The sequence below is a fragment of the Amphiprion ocellaris genome, chromosome 17 (assembly GCF_022539595.1).
Source record: "Amphiprion ocellaris isolate individual 3 ecotype Okinawa chromosome 17, ASM2253959v1, whole genome shotgun sequence".
Classification (NCBI taxonomy): domain Eukaryota; kingdom Metazoa; phylum Chordata; class Actinopteri; family Pomacentridae; genus Amphiprion; species Amphiprion ocellaris.
The window spans coordinates 3688193-3711363 of record NC_072782.1 but is presented as its reverse complement, the minus strand read 5'-3'; the positions used below and the strand labels follow the sequence as shown (position 1 = coordinate 3711363).

At 35.9% G+C, this 23171-nt stretch overlaps 1 protein-coding gene and 1 long non-coding RNA gene across 5 annotated transcripts in view; both read left to right on the top strand.

Moving 5' to 3' along the window:
* Nucleotides 1–23171, top strand: part of LOC129347324 (uncharacterized) — a 496469-nt gene that overhangs the window by 172712 nt on the left and 300586 nt on the right. The gene's annotated exons all lie outside the window — the stretch shown is intronic.
* Nucleotides 16862–23171, top strand: part of sfswap (splicing factor SWAP) — a 69120-nt gene continuing 62810 nt past the window's right edge. The window contains exons 1-2 of one of the 2 annotated variants that reach the window (XM_023278522.3): nucleotides 16862–17236; nucleotides 19834–19997. In XM_023278522.3, coding sequence (XP_023134290.2) covers nucleotides 17040–17236; nucleotides 19834–19997 — 361 coding nt within the window. In that variant the 5' untranslated portion in view covers nucleotides 16862–17039. Of the gene's footprint in view, nucleotides 19363–19833; nucleotides 19998–23171 lie in introns of both variants that reach the window. The other variant, XM_023278525.3, reaches the window with a different exon arrangement.

Sequence of the window (23171 nt, the reverse complement as noted above, 5' to 3'; positions counted from 1 at the left end):
CGTCTGACCTCCTCCTGCCTCTCTCTCACTGCCTATTTGGCTGGCCTTCTTTTTCAGTTTTGGTCATTTATTAACGTGCTGCTTTTGCAAATGCAGCACAAGCAGTGAGTGTGTTTTACTTCTATTCTGTATCACTGTGTCCAGTAAAAAATATGTCACTGTACGAGAAAGGCTAATTATGGCTCATGATTTATTATACTGGAGGGCAACTTATTCACATTTAATCTCACAGCTAATGATAAAACTCGTTAAAGATGTTGACAAAATTTAACAACAATGATGTACCTAAAACAGTATTACCAAATGAACACAATCTCAGTGCTAACTTGTTGGTGTTTGCAGGCATAATGTGCACCGTGTTCACAATGCTAGTGTAGCATGTGAAAGACTGAAATTTTGACCCAATCAATGCACTACAGTGAACTAAAGAAAGCTTCAAAGTAATCAGGTTTCAATCTTTTGGAACCATGAAAGTTGTGCCAATCCATATTTAGATATTCCACAGATTAACCCTCATGTCGTCCTGCGGGTCAAAATTGACCCGGTTTAAAGTTTGAAAATGTGGGGGAAAAAAAATTCACAGTGAAACTTCTGATGTCCACATTTTCAACATTTTTGGGAAATCTTTGAACATTTTTTAGTGGAAAAAAAGAAATGTGAAAAATGTTTCAACCAAAATCCAGCGAATTTCGTCGGATTTTGGTAAAAAAAAATTTTGTGAATGTTCTTAAGGAAAATATTAGAAGTTTTACTGATATGTATGTAATCACTTTAGATACTTTTAGGATTTTTTTGGAAGATTTTTAATCATTTTTTGAAAATATTTACAACAATTTTCTTGCCAAATTTGGGGGATTTTTTTTAAATAAAACTTTTAAGAGAAACTTATGGAATTATTTGAATTTTTTTCTAAAAGTTTCACAGAATTTTTGGATTTTTTTCAGACAAGGAAACAATATTTTTTGGTGACCGTAAATGAAGACAACGGGAGGGTTAAGCAGGAACTTTGACCTGCTGTAGATGCCACAGGAAAGTCAATGGTTCAACAAAGTCATTTGAAATCCTGCTCCAGGCACCATCATCATCATCATCATCATCATCATCATCATCATCATGTCAGGACATTTTACTAAAGCCTAAAATTACTAATCTCTTGGTGGTGCAAGAGGTAACATTAGGGTGTCACCAAATACTCCAGGCTCCATCCTCTGTGGACCGAGGATGTCGGCACAATTTTTTACGGCAACTCATCCAAAACCAACCAACCAGCTGATGGACCAACATCTCTAGAGCTGTACTGCTGGCCTGGCAAAAAATCATCTGGCTTAAATTCAAAAGACAGCAGTATTTTGCTCTGTGATCAGTGAGGTGACTGAGGCGTTCTGGTTTCCTGTGTGGTCGCAGGTACTTCCTGTGATTAAATAGCTTGGACCTGCAGCCCGCCGAACGAAATGCCAAGTACCGGCTTCATGAAAGCATCTATATATTCGGGGCTGTGGTCGGGATAAAATGCACTTTATTCCACACTAATTTAATCCTGCCGAGAGCTGCTGTCACACAGCATTTCAGTCACTCATGGGAAAAGGCCACAGGAGAAGGTCAATTTACTGAGAGAGCTTCCGCTGATTATTAAAATGTTAAGTTTAAATGGCAATGTGTTTCAGACGGTCCCTAAGAAAAAGTTTAGAGCTCATGTTTACAACATGCTTTCTTGTGTGAAATGGGTTGAGGCCGACCTATATGTGTGGATTATGTCGTTGGAGCCTGAGGTTCACTGTAAAAAATGTTTGTACATTTTATGGTGAAAAAACCGTCACAACATTGACGGTAAAAATCTGTGAACTCTAGAGCAGTTTTATGCAGGTTATATAACACTGAATCACTGTAAATAGGTTAAAAATGTGTTTTTTAGATTTTTTTTTTCTCTTGAAAAAATACATTTCCCGACTCCTGCACAGTTTTTAATGGAAAAATACTGTAATTTGTAGAACAATACTGTAATTTTTGCATTTAATTCTTGAAAATAATACCATTTTTCTCAGCTAAAAGTACATATTGTTGTGCTGATAATGGAAACATGCTGCAATATTTCTAACAAATAACCTGACAACTTCTGCATTCATTACATGTAGAAAATACACTTTGTATTGGTCAAATTGATGTGCTTTTGTGTTAATAACAGACATGCTTTAATATTTATGACAGCTTTAATCACAGTTTTTGCTAAAAATACATATATTTAATGTTAAATACACTAACTGTTACGCTGATAATGGAAAAATGCTGTGATATGTATAATAAGTTACACAAACTCATATCGTATTTTCATGTAAATTTTCAAAATTTTAAAGGTTAAAACTTCTTTTTTTATAGTAAAATATGGAATGAAGCATGTTTTTTAGCTCTAAAATCAACAGTAGCAATACATTTCTTTACTGTAAATACAGAAAATGTTTTACTGTAATTTTACAGTAGCATTCTGGCAACCACAGCTGCAGGAATTTTAGAAACTGAGAAGTTTGAGAAACTTTGTGGGATAAAAATCAGCATCACTTAGGAGTGCTTGCTCAAACCACTGACTACTACTTGGAAGCAAATGAGAGACTGAAGAGTGTAAGACATGCACTAAAAGAAGCATACATCAGTTTAAAATATTCAGAGTTAACCTGTAACCATTTTCATCAAATGCAGTCCACACAGCTAAGGTGCCAGATATTGATTCATGCATCCTGCTGTCTTATCATCTTTTCTATGTTTTTCATCATCTCATTTTGTGAGAGTTTATGTCTGCACACTCGCTCCAGTCTGCATGTGTTTGTGTACATCCTGAACCATCTGAAGACAAATCAGAAGCACCTTGAAGCCAGACCTCGGTGGCTAATAAAAGCTAAAAATCTGTCTGAGGCGAGACTTAATCAGGGCATTAATCACTCAGATATGGTGAACAAAGCAGGTAAACAGACCTAAAGGTGCCAAACCCAAAATATCTCATCTACATCACACTCACACAAAAAATAAAAAATCCTGATTAGCAGGGCCTCATTTGAGAGGGCTATAAATATTCATAAATTAATTTCATACTTTGTTTAACCCACCTGGAAGGGCTGGCTCTGTGTGAAATAATGATAAGAGCCCATGGGTCCCATTAAGCTCCTGACTAATCCCAATAAATCCACTTGCCTCGGCAGCGCCATTCGACTTGACTTGTGTTGCTCTTAAATAATAATGACAGCTGCAGCGCTGAGACATTTGTCCTTGATAGCTCGCGTCCTGTCCAAGCCGTCACTCATGATGGTGATCACCTGGATTGATTGCACGAGTCTCGACGTGAGCAGCGTCTGAGACACGCCTCGACTGCTCCGGGCGTAACGAGAGTCAAGGAGTCATGTTAGGATTTATTGTTTTTACTATTTCTATTAATCCTCCTGTTGTCTTCATTTACGGGCACCAAAAAATATTGTTTCCTTGTCTGAAAAAAATCCAAAAAATCTGCAAAAAAATTACCCAAATTTCTGAAAATTTGCAACAACTTCAGGAAGAAAACTCCAATAAGTCTTGAAAAGTTTCCCTTAAAAGTTTTATTGAAAAAAAATCCCCAAATTTGACAAGAAAATTCTTGTAAATATTTTCAAAAAATGAGTAAAAATCTTCCCAAAAAATCCTAAAAATATCTGAAGTGATTACATATATGTATCAGTAAAACTTCTAACATTTTCTTTCAAAACATTCACATAAAAATCAATCAAAATCCAGCAAATTTCACTGTGATTTTTTCTTTTTTTCCACCAAAAAATGTTCAAAGATTTCCCAAAAATGTTGAAAATGTGGACATGAGAAGTTTCACTGTGAAATATTTTTTCCCACATTTTCAAATTTTAAAACAGGTCAATTTTGACCCACAGGATGATACGAGAGTTAAAGTAGTGATACCACATGACTGCAGAAGTAGACTATAGCTAATGCATATGACCGGATTTATAGACCATGGTTAATAATGAAGATCTAATGATACAATTCATAATAGGGAGGGTTTCTTTTTGGAACAGACGATTGAAGGATCGTGTGGTGAGAGGCTATGGACAAGCCTGTCCACCAACGAGAGAGAGCCAACTCTACACCACGGCGCTTCTCTATCAGTTTTTGACCAATGAGATGGTTGCACATTTTCATAAATACACTCTGTACACTGTGAACTTCATCCATTCCTGAGAAGATGCCTTCAGATTAACACCTTTGTTAACTACAGTCCTCTGAACAGTAATGGTCCTTGATATCAAGCTACTTGGCATTGCAGAATAAACAACTTTAACTGAGAGAAGTTGTCTGTCTGCGATCTCAAAAAACGAACACGCTCAACAACAGCGGTGTCTGGCGTCCGACTGTTAACGGCAGAAACGAGCTGACTGTGCTCTCAGCAGTTGGCTGCGGTCGCCGTGGCAGTAAAACAATCCATGCTTACTCATAAGATTTCTCTTTTCCAGCACAGGGCCGGCTGCATTTCGCTGCAACAATAAATTCAACACAACCTTTTTATGCGAGGCTGTTGATTTTTCTTTCCCGTCACCCCAGTGCCTTTTTGACATGTTGTGCCAAGCATAACAAGTAAAAGCAGAGTGTCTAAATGTGGAGAGATTTGCATTTTTCATTCATGCCGCCGTACAGTCGCTTGATGCAGGAGGTTATGGATCTCACTGTGGGGAGCTGGAAGATTTATGTTCCTCTCCGTAGAAGCAAATCTATCTGATATGACAGTTTAATCCTCTCAGAAAACTATTCAGCAAGATCAAAGAATAGACTTAGAGCATGCATGTCAAACTCATCTGGGCCGGACCAGTAAGATCACAGCATATTAACCTATAAATAACCACAACACCTAATTTTTCCTTTGTTTTAGTGCAAAAAAGCGCATTCTGAAAATATTCCCATTTACCGAATTATCGTTTCACAAAACATGATGAAAAAACGGAAATTTGTTCCAAAAAATAAGTTCAATTTCAACAACATTCAGCCTCAGTTTATCATTTCCACATTACAACTTCCAGATCACAGAGTGTCTACAAAGGAACACAACATTTAGTCATAGATATCTGGAACTGAACAATGTAGTATTTTACTTTTTAAAAGACAAAAAAATTACAAAAACAAGACAAAATATTACAAAAATTAGACACAAAACGTCAAAAACAAGAAACAAAATGACAAAAGATGAGACAACACAAAAAACAAAAAAGATCAAAATTTTGACAAAGTTACAGAGCGACAAAAAATGGACAAGTGACACAAGTGAGAGCATGAAACAAAACGATACACAAAACAATGAATAAAGCTCATCAAGCTCTTTTTTGTCACAAAATGACAAAAATAAGACAATAAACACAAGTGAGACAAAAAGCAAACACAAAATGACAAAAACATGAGACGACTGTGACAAAAGTCAGACAAAAACAGACGAACAACAAAAACAAGACCAAATATTACAAAAATGAGACAAAAATGACAAAAATGAGACAAATGACACAAAACAAAATAAGAAAGAGGCAAGAAATTAGACAAAAAAAGTTACAAAATGACAAGGAATGGACACAAACAAGACAAAAAAAAGAACAAAACGACAAAAAATTGACAAAAAAACAAGCGAGACAAGAAACAGAAAACCACAAAAACAACACACAAAACGAGTAAAGCAAGACACTGAATGGCAAAAATAAGAAAAAAAACAAGCGAGACAAATGTGAGAAACAAAATGACAAAAATATGAGACAAATGACAAAAAAAATCAAGACAAAATATGACAAAAAGGAGACACAAAATGACAAAAGAACAATCTAGTATTTTACTTTATGATCAAAACAACTTGCCAAAGGTCTAGAAATGATTTTAAATTTATAGTTTTACTAATTTACAATCTGCAGTTAATGTCTTCTCTGGTATTTTTACACTTTGAGGGCCGGATTGGACCCTCTGGAGGACCGCTTTTGACCCGCGGGCCGCATGTTGGACACCCCTGGCTTAGAGCATTCAAACTTTCTTAAGATTGTTACGGTGTCCTAATGCACACATTCTGACAGCTGATTATGGAAGCATCTGCCCTGTTAGCTTGTAAAAGGTTCGGCTTATTTCTCAACACCTTTTCCTTTAAATCCACTCCTCAGATCAGCCACAGAGTTCTGTTTGATGTCTTTGTTCCCATAAATTCTATACATTTAACGGTCAGAGATGCAGATATGTGTCTGAGCCCATTATTCTCTGCAGGAGGAAATATTCTGCACACATATCAGAAAAAAAGGCCAATGCTGTGATCTTTTGATGGTATTATTTGAGAAATATAAAGTCCTAGGAAGAGAAGTTTTAAAAGCTTTTCTATTCCCACTTCTCAGCATGGACTCGCAGCAAAGCCTTGTTATTAGGGCTTTGTAAGAGAAGACACTTGGCTGGAAATCTTTCTATTATACCTCATTTTAAAAAGTTCCAAAGGCCTTAACAACAGAGTGAATGCCTTGGCTCCTCCCAGGTAATTTTACTTACCGCTACTCAAGAATTGATGCTTTAATCTTAATTTATACAGAAGAAAAATGGTGCACAAAGAGAAACTTTAAAACATGTCAAGATGTGCAAATTAGTCTAAATGTTAAAGTGCTGAGTGTGAGATGGGACGCACAAAACTTACGCAAGAAGTTGTTTAGAAAGCTGTTGAGAATGTTATCCATCAGGAAAGCATCTGGTAGGTGGCAGATTCATTCTGCTGCATGACGGCAACCCCAAACATACGGAGTCATAAATAAAGTACAGCGACAAGAAGAACAAGATGTCCTACAACAGATGGCGTGACCCCGACAGAGTCCCGAACATCACGGAGTCGGCCTGTCTGGTTACAGAAAGAGACTGAACAGAAAAAGTGACTTGAAAAAGTGCACAAGTGTAGTTTAGATGCTTGTTAAAGCTGTTCTGATGTAAGATGATTTTCTGTTTAGTGTACTTTATAAGAAGTTTACCCTCGTGTCGTCCTGCGGGTCAAAATTGACCCGTTTTAAAGTTTGAAAATGTGGGAAAAGAAAAATCTTTTCACAGTGAAACTTCTGATGTCCACATTTTTAACATTTTTGGGTGGAAAAAAGAAATGTTAAAAATGTTTGTTAAAGAAAATATCAGTTTTACTGATATATATGTAATCACTTCAGATATTTTAAGGATTTTTTTTGGTGATTTTTACTCATTTTTGAAAATATTGACAAGAATTTTTTTGCCAAATTTGGGGGATGTTTTTTAAAATTAAACTTTTAAGGGAAACTTTTAAGGAATTATTGGAATTTTCTTCCTGAAGAATTTGCAAATTTTCAGAAATTTGGGGAACTTTTTTGCAGAATTTTTGGATTTTTTTCAGACAAGGAAACAATTTTTTGGTGCCCGTAAATGAAGACAACAGGAAGGTTAAGTGCTAAATAAAAGTCATTCGTGCCATTATGTCTTCAGTTTCAGTGCAGAAGCTTTTGAACAGTATGTTGGTTTCTGTTCTTCCTCCCAAATTTCATGAACTAATGGGAAAAGTTACATTAATACCAGCATGTAAAGTAGATTAGAATGTATGCACTGTAACAAATGTTTCTGTAAAATTACAGTAAAATACTGGCAGCTTTGGTCGTCAGTATTTTACTGTATTTTTACTGTTAGAATTGAAAGTACTGGAACTGTCACTTATTGTATAATTGATTACAGCACTCCAGTATAGGAGGTTAAATGTTTGTAACTAGACTTATAATATATGTTGCCGCTGCAGTTTTGTGTTTCCTTTTGTGTTGTTTTTTGTGTTTTGTGTCTGGTTGGTGCAATTTGTGCCTTGTTTGTGTCACATTTATTGTTCATTTCACAGTAGTCTGCTATTTAAAGTCATTCTCAGCTTTAGCTCCATCATAACAACAGATACATTAGTGTTTGAATTTGGTTGTGTTTCTACTTTTTTTTTTTTCTAACAGTGTGGCAGAAGCTCCACAAAAGGGAGCTCTATTTCATATTCCATACATATTACAGAAGCTGGCGCATTATTTATTGAGAGTTGACTGGGATTGTTAATTAGCGGTCAGCAGCAGAGATCAATCTCTCTGTACTGTTGTCAGACTGTTGTGGATCTGGTGTGCTTTCTGCTGTCACCTGTCATTGAGTCGCCCATCTGTCTGGTCTGATGTGCCTGGGAGCCATGTCTTTCATTGTAGCTTGCTGTGGGAAAACTCCCTTAGCGCTGCCTTTCATGGTCACTGGGCCTCCCTTCTGCAGCATCAGTACAGTGCCAGGAGGATTTTATTGGATTTTATTTTCTCTCTAGGTCTGAAAGTACCGGGTATTTTTCTGAGTTTGCACATATTGCATGTTGTGCACCTTTGCCAGAGACTGCAGGCATGACGTGCCTGTATTTTCAAATCAGGAGGTGTTTCAGTCACTAGGACAAGTAAATATCAAGTACATAGAGTCAGTTAAATAGTCGATAAGCACCATGTATGTATGTTAATCACATCACAACAGGAGCAGAAGCTGCAGCAGAAAGTCCAAATGCAGCAGGAATAAGGGCTCAGATTCACAGTCTAATAGCCGCTCTGCTCTGTTCTTTATTCTCCAGCAGAGGAGCTGCTTTTAAATTGATGGTGTGTTTGCAGATGGAGGAAATATTCATGTTTCCTTATAGATTTCTACCTGCTAGAGTTTTATCCGGTGTTTTCCTCAGCTTAGTGTTGAAGGTTAAACAGTTTTACAATCCTTTAAACCAGGGGTGTCAAATTCATTGTAGTTCAGGGGCCACATTCAGCCCAGTTTGATCACAAGTGGGCCAGACGTACAATATAGTAATGTAGTATTTTACTTTATGATCAAAATGACAAAAGTAAGACAAAAAAAGGTGACACAAAATAGCAAAAATGAGACAGACATGCAACAAAATAAAAAAAAAATTTAAACAAAAAAGTTACAAAGTGACAAAAAAAATGGACAAAAATGAGCCAAAAAAAATTACACAAATGAGACGAAGAAATGAAAAAAAGGAACAAAATGACAAAAAAACCCAAAAAACACAAGTGAGGAAAAAAAGAAACGCAAAATGACAAAAACATGAAACAAATGACAAAAGTCAGAGAAAAAAAGGACAAAAACCAACAAAAACAACACAAAATATTGCAAAAAGGAGACATAAATGACAGGAACAATGAGCAATATAGTATTTTATTTTGTGATCAAAACAACTTGTTATGGTTTAGAAATGATTTTAAATTAATAGTTTTACAAATTTACAATCTGCAGTTAATGTCTTCTCTGTAATTTTGACCTTTTATAAAGTCTTCCTGTGGGCCGGATTGGACCTTCTGGAGGACCGATTTTGGCCCACAGGCTTCATGTTTGACACCTCTACTTTAAACTGTATGTGCACTGTTTGTGACTGTGAAATAGAAGTTGTAGGGTTGTTTCTTCCTTCTGTTCGACCGGGGAGGTGGTCACTGTGTGAGTATGAGTGTCTTTTGACTGCATTTGCTGAGTATACGGTGGCTACCTTGGGCTCTTTTTCCATAACATGCCACCCCATTCACTAACCTCAGCCAACTGAGCTTTACTGATTTTATTCATTTATTCTACTACAAGTAATAAGAACGTACCTGTAGAGGATTTTGACTCTGTTAAGCTTTGTAATTTAATTATTTTGCATCCTAATTTGCATTTGCATTCCTGATGTTAACCACTATGCCTCCATTTAGCATTGAGATCAGTTTTTATTTCCATTTACAAAATGTTTTTGAACTCTCTATCCACTCGTTTGTGTATCTTGCTCTTATTGAAATGTGAACATGCTTTCATTGCTATTTGGTATTTCTTAATTCCTGGTAATTTTCCCAGGGTGCAGTTCCCCAGGTGGTGAAGTTGATCTATTAATTCAACCTCTAAAAGTTGCCTACTTTTGCCACATGTGGTTCACATTTCATTTTATGCCTATTTTTTAATTTGTGCCTCTAATGCAGCACAATGCAGCCTTTGTGTATATTTCTATTAACATTTATCCCCCCCCCACCTTGTTGTATGTGTTGTGTGCGTGTTAAATGAATATTATAAATCCTTGAAAACTTTCAAATCACAGCAGCAGTCAAAGAATCAGGCCAAAAAAAAGCCGGATAAAAGGATAAAAAAAAATGCAATTCTCCTTCTGCCCAATTACTAAAAATGCTATTCAAGCCTGGATCACTGAGAAGTTTACATCTGGCCCTCCTTAGAAGCTAAAGCACAAACAGTGAGGCAGAGGAAGGAAGTCATGCTGTAAATTATCCACATTAAATCCATAAGACTGCAGAGATTTTGCTGCCGAGCTCAACACCGGTTGGCTCCGTGGCCGTTTATGAACACAACTCTCCGAGGTATTTAATTACCGCCTAGTAATTAGGAATGGGTTATTATAAAGCCAGAAGAAAGCGCAACACGACCTACATACCAGCACTCATGAACAACACTTGAAAGATGTATATATCACTAATGGTAATTAGGTCACATTTACTGCTTCGTTTCCAACCTGACAAATGTAAGTGCACTTTTAATGAGTAGATCAAAGTATGACTGAAGGCAGGTAAACGTGTAAATCTATAAATATAAATGTACTGGAGCACATAAGTAGTTGGAAGAAAACACTGAAATGTACATCAAAGTATGACTGAAGGCAGGTAAAGGTATAAGTCTGGAATTGTTAATGTACTGAAGTGCATAAATAATACCAAAAATCACTGAAATGCACTGGCATGTATGCAGAAATATCATGTAAACATATTTCATGTTATCAAAAAAATAGTTGAATGAAGAAAATATGTATTTTTTTTCAATGGAAAAGCTTTACAGTGGAAACTCAGACATGAATGTACACACATTATTTAAGCTTTAGTGGCCACACGTATGGAAAAACTGAAAATACTGTTAGAATATAGAAATTTTCTGAGTAGGAGACTATAAAAAGCAAATAAGACTAAAGAGCACAAAGCATACACTAAAAGAAGCATACATCAGTTTAAATTATACAAAGTTAACCCGTAGCCATTTGAATTAAATGCAGTCCACACAGCTGAGCTACTGATTCATCTCCCCTGCAAAATTTAAATTTACAGTGTTACAGCAGAAGTACAGAATAAAATAATTATCCCACAATAAACCAAGATATACACAAGTACTAAATAGAAATAACATTCTTGCACATGGCAGTGGTATTACACAGATTTTTACATAAATGGAAGCAAGTATATTAATATTGCACAAGTTATCTATATTGCACAGATTTTTATGTGAAGTAGAAAAATACCCATGTGATGCATGTTCTAGATATGCATAAGAAAAAAATATTGCTTGCAAGAGAATGTTGATTATTCATAGAATGTGTCTCTATTCTACTGACAGAAGTACAACAATTTGTCAGTGAGCAGAAGATTGTAAATGCTGCACAATCGCAACCATGTAGAGACCCAAAGTTCTAACTGAGCCAACATTCATAAAACTGTATATATAATGTCATAAATAATACATTTACTGGTGAGAATATTCACTGGGTTAATGTATAATTGCGTGACTTTTTGTATCATAGTTGGCATTTTTGCTGTTTTCAGGCCTAAAATCAACATGGCCGCCTATAACCAAACACCACATGGTATTTTTACAGAAAGATTCTTCTAAATATTATATATACAGTTGAGTAAAATTGAAATTGAAGTTATTTCTAAAGATATTGTAGTAAACCTGTTGACTACTTTATATTAAATAACTCAGAAAGCCTTGGAGTCTGGCCAGACTTTTTTCCAGGAGGATATGGAATTTGTAAAGACATGATCATAGTGAACATAAAAACTTTTTTTTTTTTACTTTTAATAAAAATGTATGCAAGATATATCCCATGGACTTCAAAAGTCCAGTTATATATTGACTCCACTAACGAGCACAAATCCACTCTGCATTTGTTAAAAACACAGCTGTAGCCGCTGCAGTAGCACAAAGCTTTGTCTGAGTACTTTAATGCACTTTGCCCTTCTTGCTCTCCGTCCCACTTATTTCGGGCTACGCTTTCATGAGAACCTATGGACAACTTTTAACAAACAAAGCCAGAAGTTGTAAATAATAGAATGGGGAGATAAAATCTTTGCGGCCAGGGCTACGAAGTCAGTATGTTCCACGTTCTTTGTGTGAGCGGATCAAGGCGGCTCAGCTGTGTTCTTCATCAGGCTCATTAAGCTACATTTTCTATCATAAATAATTTGGAATTAAATAGAACTGTTCATATGCATTCATTAAAATCTTCCTTAGATCATCACAAAATATACATGCTCGTTGTTATTTGTTCAATATATGTAAATGCCACATTTAATTAGCAATCAAGAAGAAAAATCTAATAATCATAAATGTTATGTGGATAGTTCAGATAACTGAGATCTTACAGGTACAGCAGATTTAAGAAACTGTGACCTTCAGCATGTTGCATCATCTTTTTCATCGTCTTTAAAGCTTCTCAAGAAATCATTTTTTATGCTTTAAACCAGGGGTGTCAAACATGCGGCCTGCAGACCAGAAGTGTAAAAATTACAGAGAAGACATTAACTACAAGTCATAAATTAGTAAAACTATAAATTTAAAATAATTTCTAGATCATTACAAGTTGTTTTGATCATAGAGTAAAACACTAGATTCCTCATTGTTCTTTTGTCATTTTGTGTCTCATTTTTGTAATATTTTGTCTTGTTTTTGTTGTTTTTTGTCTGTTTCTGTCTGACTTTTGTCGTTTGTCTCATGTTTCTGTCGTATTGTTTCTCATTTGTGTTGTTTTGTGTTTCCTGTTTGTCTCGCTTGTGTTTTTGTGTCTCATTTTTGTCATTTTGGGTTTTGCTTTATTCTTTGTTTTGTGTGTCATTTTTGTCATATTGGGATTTTTGTCCCGCTTGTGTTGTCAGTCTATTTTTTGTTGTTTTTTCTTTTTTTTTTTGTCATTTTTCATCTTGTTTGTGTCATTTGTGTAATTTTTTGTCTCACTTTCGTCCATTTTTTTGTCGCTTTGTAACTTTTTCTGTCAGTTTTTTGGTCTCTTTTTTGTTTTGTTTCATGTCGTTTGTCTCATTTTTTGTCATTTTGTGTCTCATTTTTGTAATATTTTGTCTTGTTTTTGTTCTTTTTTTGTTCTTTTTTTGTCTGACTTTGGTCAATTTGATCATAAAGTAAAATACTATATCAATCAGTCCCAGATACTTGTAACTGAAACTTTTGTTCCTTTGTAGACACACACTTTGTAGAGTTGTGGTTATTTCTAGGTTATTATGCTGTGATTTTACTGGTCCTGTCCACTTCAGATCAAGTTGGGCTGAATGTGGAACCTGAACTAAGATGAGTTTGACTCCCCTGCTTTAAAGCTACAAGCTAAGCTATTAATGTGTGTTCACCTGGTGTATGAGTGGAAAGAGACAAAGTGATAGTTACTTAAAAACTGCACATTTTTTCCACTGGAAAAAAAATATTACCAATTAATAGGTGTTTGGAATCAATCTCAGGACTTCTCAGTATCATTTAATTCCTCATCCTTTATTTTCAATGGCAGCTTTAAAACCTTTGAGAGTTTTGCAGATGTAAAGTATTTCTATTAAGTGTGATTGTTTTTCTTTTCTTTCTCACTTGCACCTCTCCTTTTTGTGTCTAGGCGTTTGATTCCTCAGAGGAAAGCTCTTGGAACTGGAAATTATTTCACAAACAACTGAAAAAAAAAAAAGAGTTAAGAAACAAGGCATGACTCGAATTGGAACAGAAAAATGTGAGTCCATCAAAATCACGTTGAGGTTCACTCCATCTTTCTCCGGTGTGGTTTTCCTTCACAAATATTTTTGGATGCATTCATGAGACGAAACAATGGCTAATTCTTCAAGTCCTGCCAGGCTTCTGCAGGAGATTACTGCTACAGGCACGCTTGAAAAGATTCACAACTTGGAAGGCTTAGAAACGCTTTGCACATTGATCTTCCTTTACCTGTCTAAAAATATAACTGGAAATGACACTCGGTTGTTTGCTCCAAATTAGAGACTTGTCTAATTTACAGTACAGAAAAACTGTAAAACCAAACCCACTATATTCATATCTGCTATAAAATTATCCTTCATTTAAGAAAAAACATCAAATCTAGTCATTTGCTTTTTTGTCACTCAGCTCCTCTCTTTAAAAGTTTTATTTGCACAATATTGCTGCTCTTCAGGCATCTGAAAAAGCAACACATTTCCTCTTATAGCACCCAAGATGCCCACAAAAACACATAAACTCACCAATATTCATTGCACAATGTTATCACCAGTATTTTCCCTAAATATTATCCTCCTAAAGTAAAGAATTACATAGCTTTATGATGCTCATGTTTTATTGTACAAGATAAGAGTGAAACAGTGTGCCATGCATATGACTGACGTGGATTCAGAACATGATAAGGCCGTGGTGTGTGTGGTGGAAAAGACTACAAATGTAATCATTATTCAGACTGCACAGGGAGTTGGTAAGAAAAAGGATTTATGGAGGTTTTCTCTGTTTCTTAAAGATCCCACACTGTGGCCCTAACATAACAGTAAACAATGATAAGCAGATTTTTTTTATTTTTTAAGAGAACAGCTGAAAAAAAGAGCAAGTGTGCAAGTCAATAGACAGTGTCACGCAGAAAGGAAGGAGTGTTACTAATCAGACAAACAGCAAGTAAATCCAAGGAATTATGAAAGTAATAGAAATACTTACATTTAGCAGGAATGTGCAAATCACTTGTCTGAGAATGTACACTACCGTTCACTTAGAAATGTCCTTATTTTTGAAAGAAAAGCATTTTTTTCAATGAAGATGACATTAAATGAATGATAAATCCAGTCTAGACATTGTTAATGTGGTAAATGACTGTTCTAGCTGGAAACAGCTGATTTTTAATGGAATATCTCCATAGGGGTACAGAGGAACATTTCCAGCAACCATCACTCCTGTGTTCTAATGCTACATTGTGTTAGCTAAAAGGCTAACTGATGATTAGAAAACCCTTGTGCAGTTATGTTAGCACATGAATAAAAGTGTGACTTTTCATGGGAAACATGAAATTATTTGGGTCACCTCAAACTTTTGAACAGTAGTATATGTAATGTAAGCAACTTGAAATTTGCAAATGATGATAATATCCTATTTAAAAAGCTGTGGTTTAATGTAACACATGGAGTCACTGGGGATCTCTGGTTGTTGATGAAGCCAGCTGCTGGAAGGAAGCAGTTGGGTCCTGAGAGACTGAAGCCTCCTGGCTGAAGTGGCTCAAACAGTTCCTGACATCTTCAGGAAGAAGACTCTCTCTGCATTTGTTTGGCAGTGTTTAACCACATGGCAGCCAATCAGATGCAAATCAGAGTATGAGAAGAGGGCTTTCTTAGATGACTTTATTTATCCCTGGTGGGACATTAAGTTGTTACAGCAGTGTGGATATTCAATAAGGGAGTAAACAATAAGACAACACAGAATATTAGGGTTTAAAGTGAAGGTAAAATAAAATACAGTAAATATAGAAAATAGAATAATATAAAAAAAATTAACAGAATATACGAGTGATACAGAAATGTGCAAATGTGAATGTGTTTGAATGTGCAAATGACAAAAGTACTTGCAGATGAGTCCACAGATATAATGAATGAAGTTTAGGAAATCACTTTCAACTAAGTTCCCCATTAAAAAAACACCTCTCAATACATAATTGAGGGCCTTTTGAAGTCCATGGGATATATCTTGCATACATTTTTATTAAAAGTAAAAAAAAAATAATGTTTTTTATGTTCATTGTGATCATGTCTTCACAAATTCCATAATTATTTATTATGGAAACAATTACTTGTTAATAAAAAATGACTGGATATCACTAAAATGTCAACTAAATAACTGTCCCAATTTAATAACAACCACCTTCTAATTAGCTAAACAATAATAAAATGAGCTTATTCAATAATTGTTTTGATTGTGTTGTTTTTATTAAGTTGAGATGATCATGACAGATATTTCTTTTTTGGCAATATATCAGATTTTATATGGAAAATAACAAACTGTATCTGTGTCCCAGAAATAACTTTCCACTAAGTTCCCCATTACAAAAACAGCTCTCAAGGAAGTGTGTTAATTCCAGATCACATGACCTGCTCCACATGATGTCATTTCCTCCTGAAGAAAAGACTGGCCAGACTCCAAGGCTTTCTGACTTATTTAATAGAAAGTAGTCAACAGGTTTACTACAATATCTTTATAAATAACTTTCAATTTCAATTTTCCTCAATTGTATATACAATATTTAGAAGAATCTTTCTTTAAAATGCCATGTGGTGTTTGTTTATGTTGATTTTAGGCCTGAAAACAGCAAAAATGTCAACTATGATAGAAAAAGTCCCACAATTATATATTGACCCGTAAAATGTCCCCGATTAAAACCCAAAATCTTCTTTATTCAACATTTATATGTCACATTATTTTTCCATTGTCTCTTTTCACTAATATCACCTTTATCGGGGGTAAATGTAATATTTTTAAACTCCTACTGTCTTGATATTGACCCATAAATCTTCAAAATGCTGCTGTCAGACATAAAAAAAATCACATTAATTAGTTTAGTTGATCACAGCTGTGGCAGTCAAGTTGATTCATCGCGGCACATTCGACACGGACGAAAATAATTATCACGGCAAGAAAACAAGTCATATAAATAATTCATACATTCAAACAAAATTATATGGTAGCGAACATAACGTGTATTTCAAAGTTTAACTATTTCTTATGACGGAAAGCTTTAATCGTGCAACGAAAATGTCGAAAGTGCTGATTGGCTACAACGGCCACATTTACTTTCTTCCCAACATGGCGCCTCTCGGCATGTAGAACATTGTTTTGGCAGAAACCTTCAAGGATTATTGTGATATTTGGACCACTCGCCAGCTATTTGGTGGTCAGAAAACCTCCGCAGTAGCGACGTTACTGCTCAGCTAAAGCTAATCCGTTTCGTCGACCGTCCGGTGAGGATGTTTCGTCGCGGAGCGGCAAAGAAAGACAACAACAAGCCGGTGAAGAAGGACGTGAGTGACAGCGATAAATACGCCGACCTCTTGGTGTTCGGTTATGCCTGCAAACTGTTCCGAGACGACGAACGGGCTCTTTACCACGATCATGGAAAACACCTTATCCCATGGATGGGGGACAAGAGCATCATGATTGATAGGTCGGTTGAACAAACGTAGACCGAAACATTATGCTAACCATCTATCCTGTCCCGTTAGCCTGTTTCCAAAAGGGACCACTTGGAGTTTGTCTTGCAGAAGCTTGGGATGTATACCCTCAACTGACGACGAATGTTTTTCATTTATTGCCTGCTAACTTGTCTTTGGACGTCCTGAACTGACAGCAAATGGTATCTGAAGTTTCTGAAATAACATGCTAACATGCAAAAGCCTTCCAATCTTTGCGAACATTTAGGCCAGAGGTGTCAAACTCCTCTTAGTTCAGGTTCCACATTCAGCCCAGTCTGATCTGAAGTGGGCCGAAACAGTAAAATCACTGCACAAAAACCTATAAATAAACACACCTCCAAATTTGTCCTCTGTTTTAGTGCAAAGATTTTCACATTTTTAAGGAATTATCTTTTTACAAAACAATATGAACAACATGAAATTTCTGAAGAAAAGTAAGTTCAATTTCAGCAACATTATTCCTCAGTTTATCATTTACATATTACAACTTACAGATCACAGAATGTCTACAAAGGAACACAACATTTAGTAACAGGTATGTGGAACTGATGATATAGTGCTTTACTCTCTGATCAAAACAACACAATTCAGACATAAAAAGCCAATAACGAACAAAAACAAGACAAAATATTACAAAAATGAGACACAAAATGACAAAAGCGAGATACAAAATGACAAAAAAATGAGATAAACGAAACAAAACAACAAAAGAGACAAAAAAATTAGACAAAAAAGTCACAAAGTGACAGAAACAAGACAAAAAAAATGACGAGACAAAAAATGACGAAAACATGAAACAAAGCAACAAAAAAGAACACAAGCGAGAAAAAACACAAAATGACAAAAACAATACACAAAACAGCGAATAAAGCGAAACACAAAATGACAAAAATGAGAAACAAAACAAAAACATGAGCCAAATGAAGAAAATCTGCAAAAAAACAACAAAAGCAAGACAAAATATTACTAAAATGAGACACAAAATGACAAAAGAACAGTGAGCAATCTAGTATTTTACTTCAAGATCCAAACAACTTGTCATGGTCTAGAAATTATTTTAAATTTATAGTTTTACAAATGTACAATCTGCAGTTAATGTCTTCTCTGTAATTTTTACACTTTGAGGACCGGATTGGACCCTCTGGAGGGCTGCTTTTGGCCCGCGGGCCGCATGTTTGACACCCCTTATTTAGGCCAAAACAGGCCAAAAATCTGCCAGTTTATTATACACTAGCTAAAACTACTGCAGGCTGATGCAGCAACACTGATACAAATGCTGTAGCAATGTATTTAAAACTATTAATAATCTTATGATATACATTTCTACATAGTATAGCCTCACTGCAGACAGGGTTTAGTATCTGTATCAGAGCTGTTGTATTCGAGCTAGTTGTGTCTCCTAAACTGGCAGTTGAGACAAATTATACAGATTATTTCAGGACTATTCAGGTTAGCTTTGAAACAGGCTTTGCATCTTGGCATGTTAGGAGAATTTGCTCCGGAAACTTTTAACTTCAGACATACCTGAATAATGTGGCTTTAAGGTGAAGTGTGACACAGAAGACGTTTCACGCTTTCTGTCCTTTTTCAAACTGAAATTTGCATTAAATATCAAGTGAACAAGTCACCAAGTGGCATAGCATTTTATTACGCTTTGCTGATATCCTCAAGGCCGGAGCAAATTCGAACCCAGACTAAAGTTACTGTAGTTAAGGTGATTCAAAAGATCGCTAACAAAAGATTATAATGTGCTTTCTGCAAAATGTTTCTGCAGATGGAGTAATATTTTCACCTCCTCACAGAAGCAAACAGATATCTAATACATGCTAAACTACTCCGACCAATGCATCGGAATCACTCTGTTGAATCACTTTGGTCTGCAGTGATCTGACTTATGTTTCATTTGTACACCTTTGTATGTATGTCTTTATCACATAACCCAGTTTTTCCCCAGCAAGGTAGGCTAAGGGGTCCTTCCAAACCCCGAATATCAACCACAGCACCCCATTTCTTTGTCTCCATGAAGAAACTGCAACAGAGAGATGGCGTAGAGGGACGAACCCTGGAAAATGTCGTCCATTTGGGTTCTTACGGATAGGTATTTATGTGCTCGGGTTTGTGTGAATGTAACTTTCTTTGCAGATGTAGAAGTAATGATGAGTGTTACAGGGGGGGAATTGAACCCTGTAAGGTAAGAGGCGAGTTGCTTTGTTTGTCTTTCTTTCCTTTTTTTTTTTATTTGGTTTTTTGGATGTAGGGTTGTTGGCTTGTAAGACTTGTCCAGGAAGCCAGTAGAAGCAGCAACCTTGCTAGGTATATTAGGAGCACTTTCAAAAGTTAAGCCCAAGGTCTTAAATATGTCTTTATTGTGTTGTCAGTACTTTGAGAAAATTTCAGATTCTTCAATATTTTGCAGTTAGACTGGCTCATGGCAGACTGACAGAGGTAGACCAGTTTTCATGTAGCGATTTGTGGGTTTTAGGCCCCACTGCCTTGGTAAGTAGGTCCATGTTTTGTCTGAAAAGCTTCGTCGACTTCCTTCTCTCTAATCCCTTTCTTCATCCAACAGATACGATGGGCGTGGTCACTTACATGACCTCTCAGAGTATGACAGCGGGTCATGGAATACATCCTACCAGCTGTCAGAGGAAGAGGCCAGGATTGAGGCGCTGTGCGATGAGGAGAGATACCTGGCTCTGCACACTGACCTGCTGGAAGAAGAGGCTAGACAAGGTGGGCACGATGCTAGCTCCAATATTCAGCAAAAATGGAAAACATTTTAAATGTAAAACGTAAATAAAAATACACATATGACACCCCAAATGTAAAGCAGGGTGATACTGAGGTAGTTCAGACACAAAGTCCCTCTTTTGTTGTCACATTACTGTTGGTTATAACTCTGTCAAATGTAGCTTCCTTTGTTTCTGAGCTAAAGAGCTGCCATTTCTATGAAAGTCACATTCAACTCATGGAGGATACTTGCATCTAAGTCGTCTTACATTATAGTGAAACTAGCTGTTGTGATGACAGAGCGCCTTTCTGAAAGACAGACTTAATGACTAATTGAATTAATAAGCTACAGCTTTAAATGAAGTATGGTGTCTTATCCCCAAACTGACAGAACTGAATGAGTCAGCTAATAGTTTAAATAAAAATAAACATATGACACCCTAAATGTAAAGCAGGTTGATACTGAGGTCAATTTCTTTAATTTCCTCAACTAGATGTAGTTGTTTTAAATACTGGAGAAAAGTGGTAACTCTACATACTATAGATAATTTACAACGTATATTTATAATCTGTTTTCATCGTTATGTCCTGTCTGCTCCTTGTAAACAGTTCAGCCAAAAAGTCCTTAATTTTTTGTCACGGTACTGTTGGTTAAAACTGGGTCAAATGTGGTTACATAATTGTACCGAGGAGCTCAGAATTTTTATTTTTTTCCAGGAGATTGCAGTGATTTTGAAATAATATTATATTTTAAGCTTATATTTGATTAGATTTTTCAACAAAATGACATGCTATAAATGAGGAATTCAAGAACCTGGATTGACAATTATTTCTGCTAAGGCTGATAAAGGCCGTTATTTTGTCTGTTTTTTAAAGGGTCCCATGCATTTCAGGCCTGCTAGTGAGTTTCAGGGTTCTGAGGGTTACTGTCTGTGTGGTGAACCAGAACAAAACAGTGTCAACATGGTAGAACAGAAAAAGTCCCCTTGATATTTGAGCTCCTTTCAAACATGGGATATATAACTTACTGGCTTCAACAGTCTGTGAGCGTGATGATATTCTGTCTTTCAAAAATCGGGCAATTTTGTGTTAATGTTCCCTCATGGTTGTATTCAGACGTGTACATAAGAAGAGACACATTGTATGATATTTGCCCTGTGTGAGATTGGACAGTGCATCAAGGTTTAAGGAGGAAACCAAAGAGTAAACCGAAGATAATAAGAAGTTTATCAGACAGTCTAAATGCATTACCTTGACTTCACTCACCAGCGTTTTCATTCAGACATGAAGCCCAAATGTTCAGATGTATTCAGAAGAATGGAAAGGAGTTTATGTTTGGAAGGAGCTTTAGAGGCTTTCATTCGTGTCTCATTACACTAATTGAGTTAGTCTAGTCCCTGATTGACCTCGTCAGTGATGTCCTTCTGTTTCACAGTTGAAATCTTCACCGTCTTCATAGGCAGTCGGTGTTTATATCCAGATAATTTGTAATCTCCTGCTTGAACACGTTTCCTGAAGACTTCCACTGAGGATAAACTAGTAAGCCTTTCTGTACAGACTAAGAAGCAGCAACTTTAACACGTGTTACATCCTTTAATCTAGGCTTCTTAACAAAATCAGATCGAGCTCAAATCTTCAGAGCAGAGAAACACCCAATCTGAGGCATTCTCGGCTTTCTCTTTCTGAAAAGGACCCCCTTTGTTTCTGAGCTAAAGAGCTGCCATTTCTATGAAAATCACATTCAACTCATGGAGGATACTTGCATCTAAGTCGTCTTACATTATCGTGAAACTATCTGTTTTGATGACAAAACGCCTTTCTGAAAGACAGACTTAATGACTGTGATTGAATTAATAACCTACAGTTTTAAATGAAATATGGTGTCCTATCCCCAAACTGACAGAACAGAATGAGTCAGCTAATAATTTGTGTGACACACACTCACTACAGAAGGTTCGTCCCCCCAGGCTGGTTTGCCCTTGAATTTGAAGGGCTGACCCCATTCACTCAAGCTATTACCCATCTGTCCACTGCAGGGAATGTAGGAAAGCATGAGAAATATTGATAGTTTTAGTTGGAAGTTTGCCATGGCTTTTTTCCCTTAATAGTATATCGTAGTGTTCTATGAATTTCAATAGAAAAGATTTGGTTGCTTGGACCAAGCATGTATATTTATTCAGAAACCAGTAACTCAGAATCAGAATCAGCTTTAACCCTCGTGTCGTCCTGCGAGTCAAAATTGGCCCAGTTTAAAGTTTGAAAATGTGGAGAGAAAAAAAATATTCTCAGTGAAACTTCTGATGTCCACATTTTCAACATTTTTGGGAAATCTTTGAACATTTTTTGGTGGAAAAAAGAAATGTTAAAAATGTTTCTTAAGAACATTCACACAAAAAATCTACCAAAATCCAGCAAATTTCACTGGATTTTGGTTGATTTTTTTGTGAATGTTCTTAAAGTATTACAAGTTTTACTGATATATATGTAATCACTTTAGACATTTTTAGGATTTTTTTTGGAAGATTTTCACTCATTTTTTGAAAATATTTACAAGAATTTTCTTGCCAAATTTAGGGGATTTTTTTTTTTTTTTAAACAAAACTTTTAAGGAATCAGACTTTTCTTCCTGAAAGTTTTGCAAATTTTCTGAAATTTGGGAATTTTTTTTGCTGATGTTCTTGATTTTTTTCAGACAAGGAAACAATATTTTTTGGTTTCTGTAAATGAGGACAACAGGAGGGTTAATGGCCAAGTACACAACATACAAGGAATTTGGTTTCGGCTGTTGGTGTCACCCCAGGAATAAGGAAAGAGAATAGTAGTAATAAAACTACAGAAAGAAGAAGAAAGAAAAAATAGTAGAAATAAAAATAAATCTAACCCAGTATATACAGCTATTTACAAGCTGGGAAGGAATATAGAAACACAGTAGTGAATATTGATAATTGCTAGTTGCAGGACTACTACAATGTCCAAAACAAACTTACTGCTGACAAAGAAACTATACAAGTCAGCTCACCAAACTTGCTACTGCTACATGCTAATACTAGCCACTAATTACTAAAATACTTCACTACATCAGCCAAGCTCACCACAGACAGAGGCTAGACATGCAGACTTCATCTAAGATGCAAGTACCAGTTGCTAACTGCTAATTGCTAATGCTATCTAAAAAGG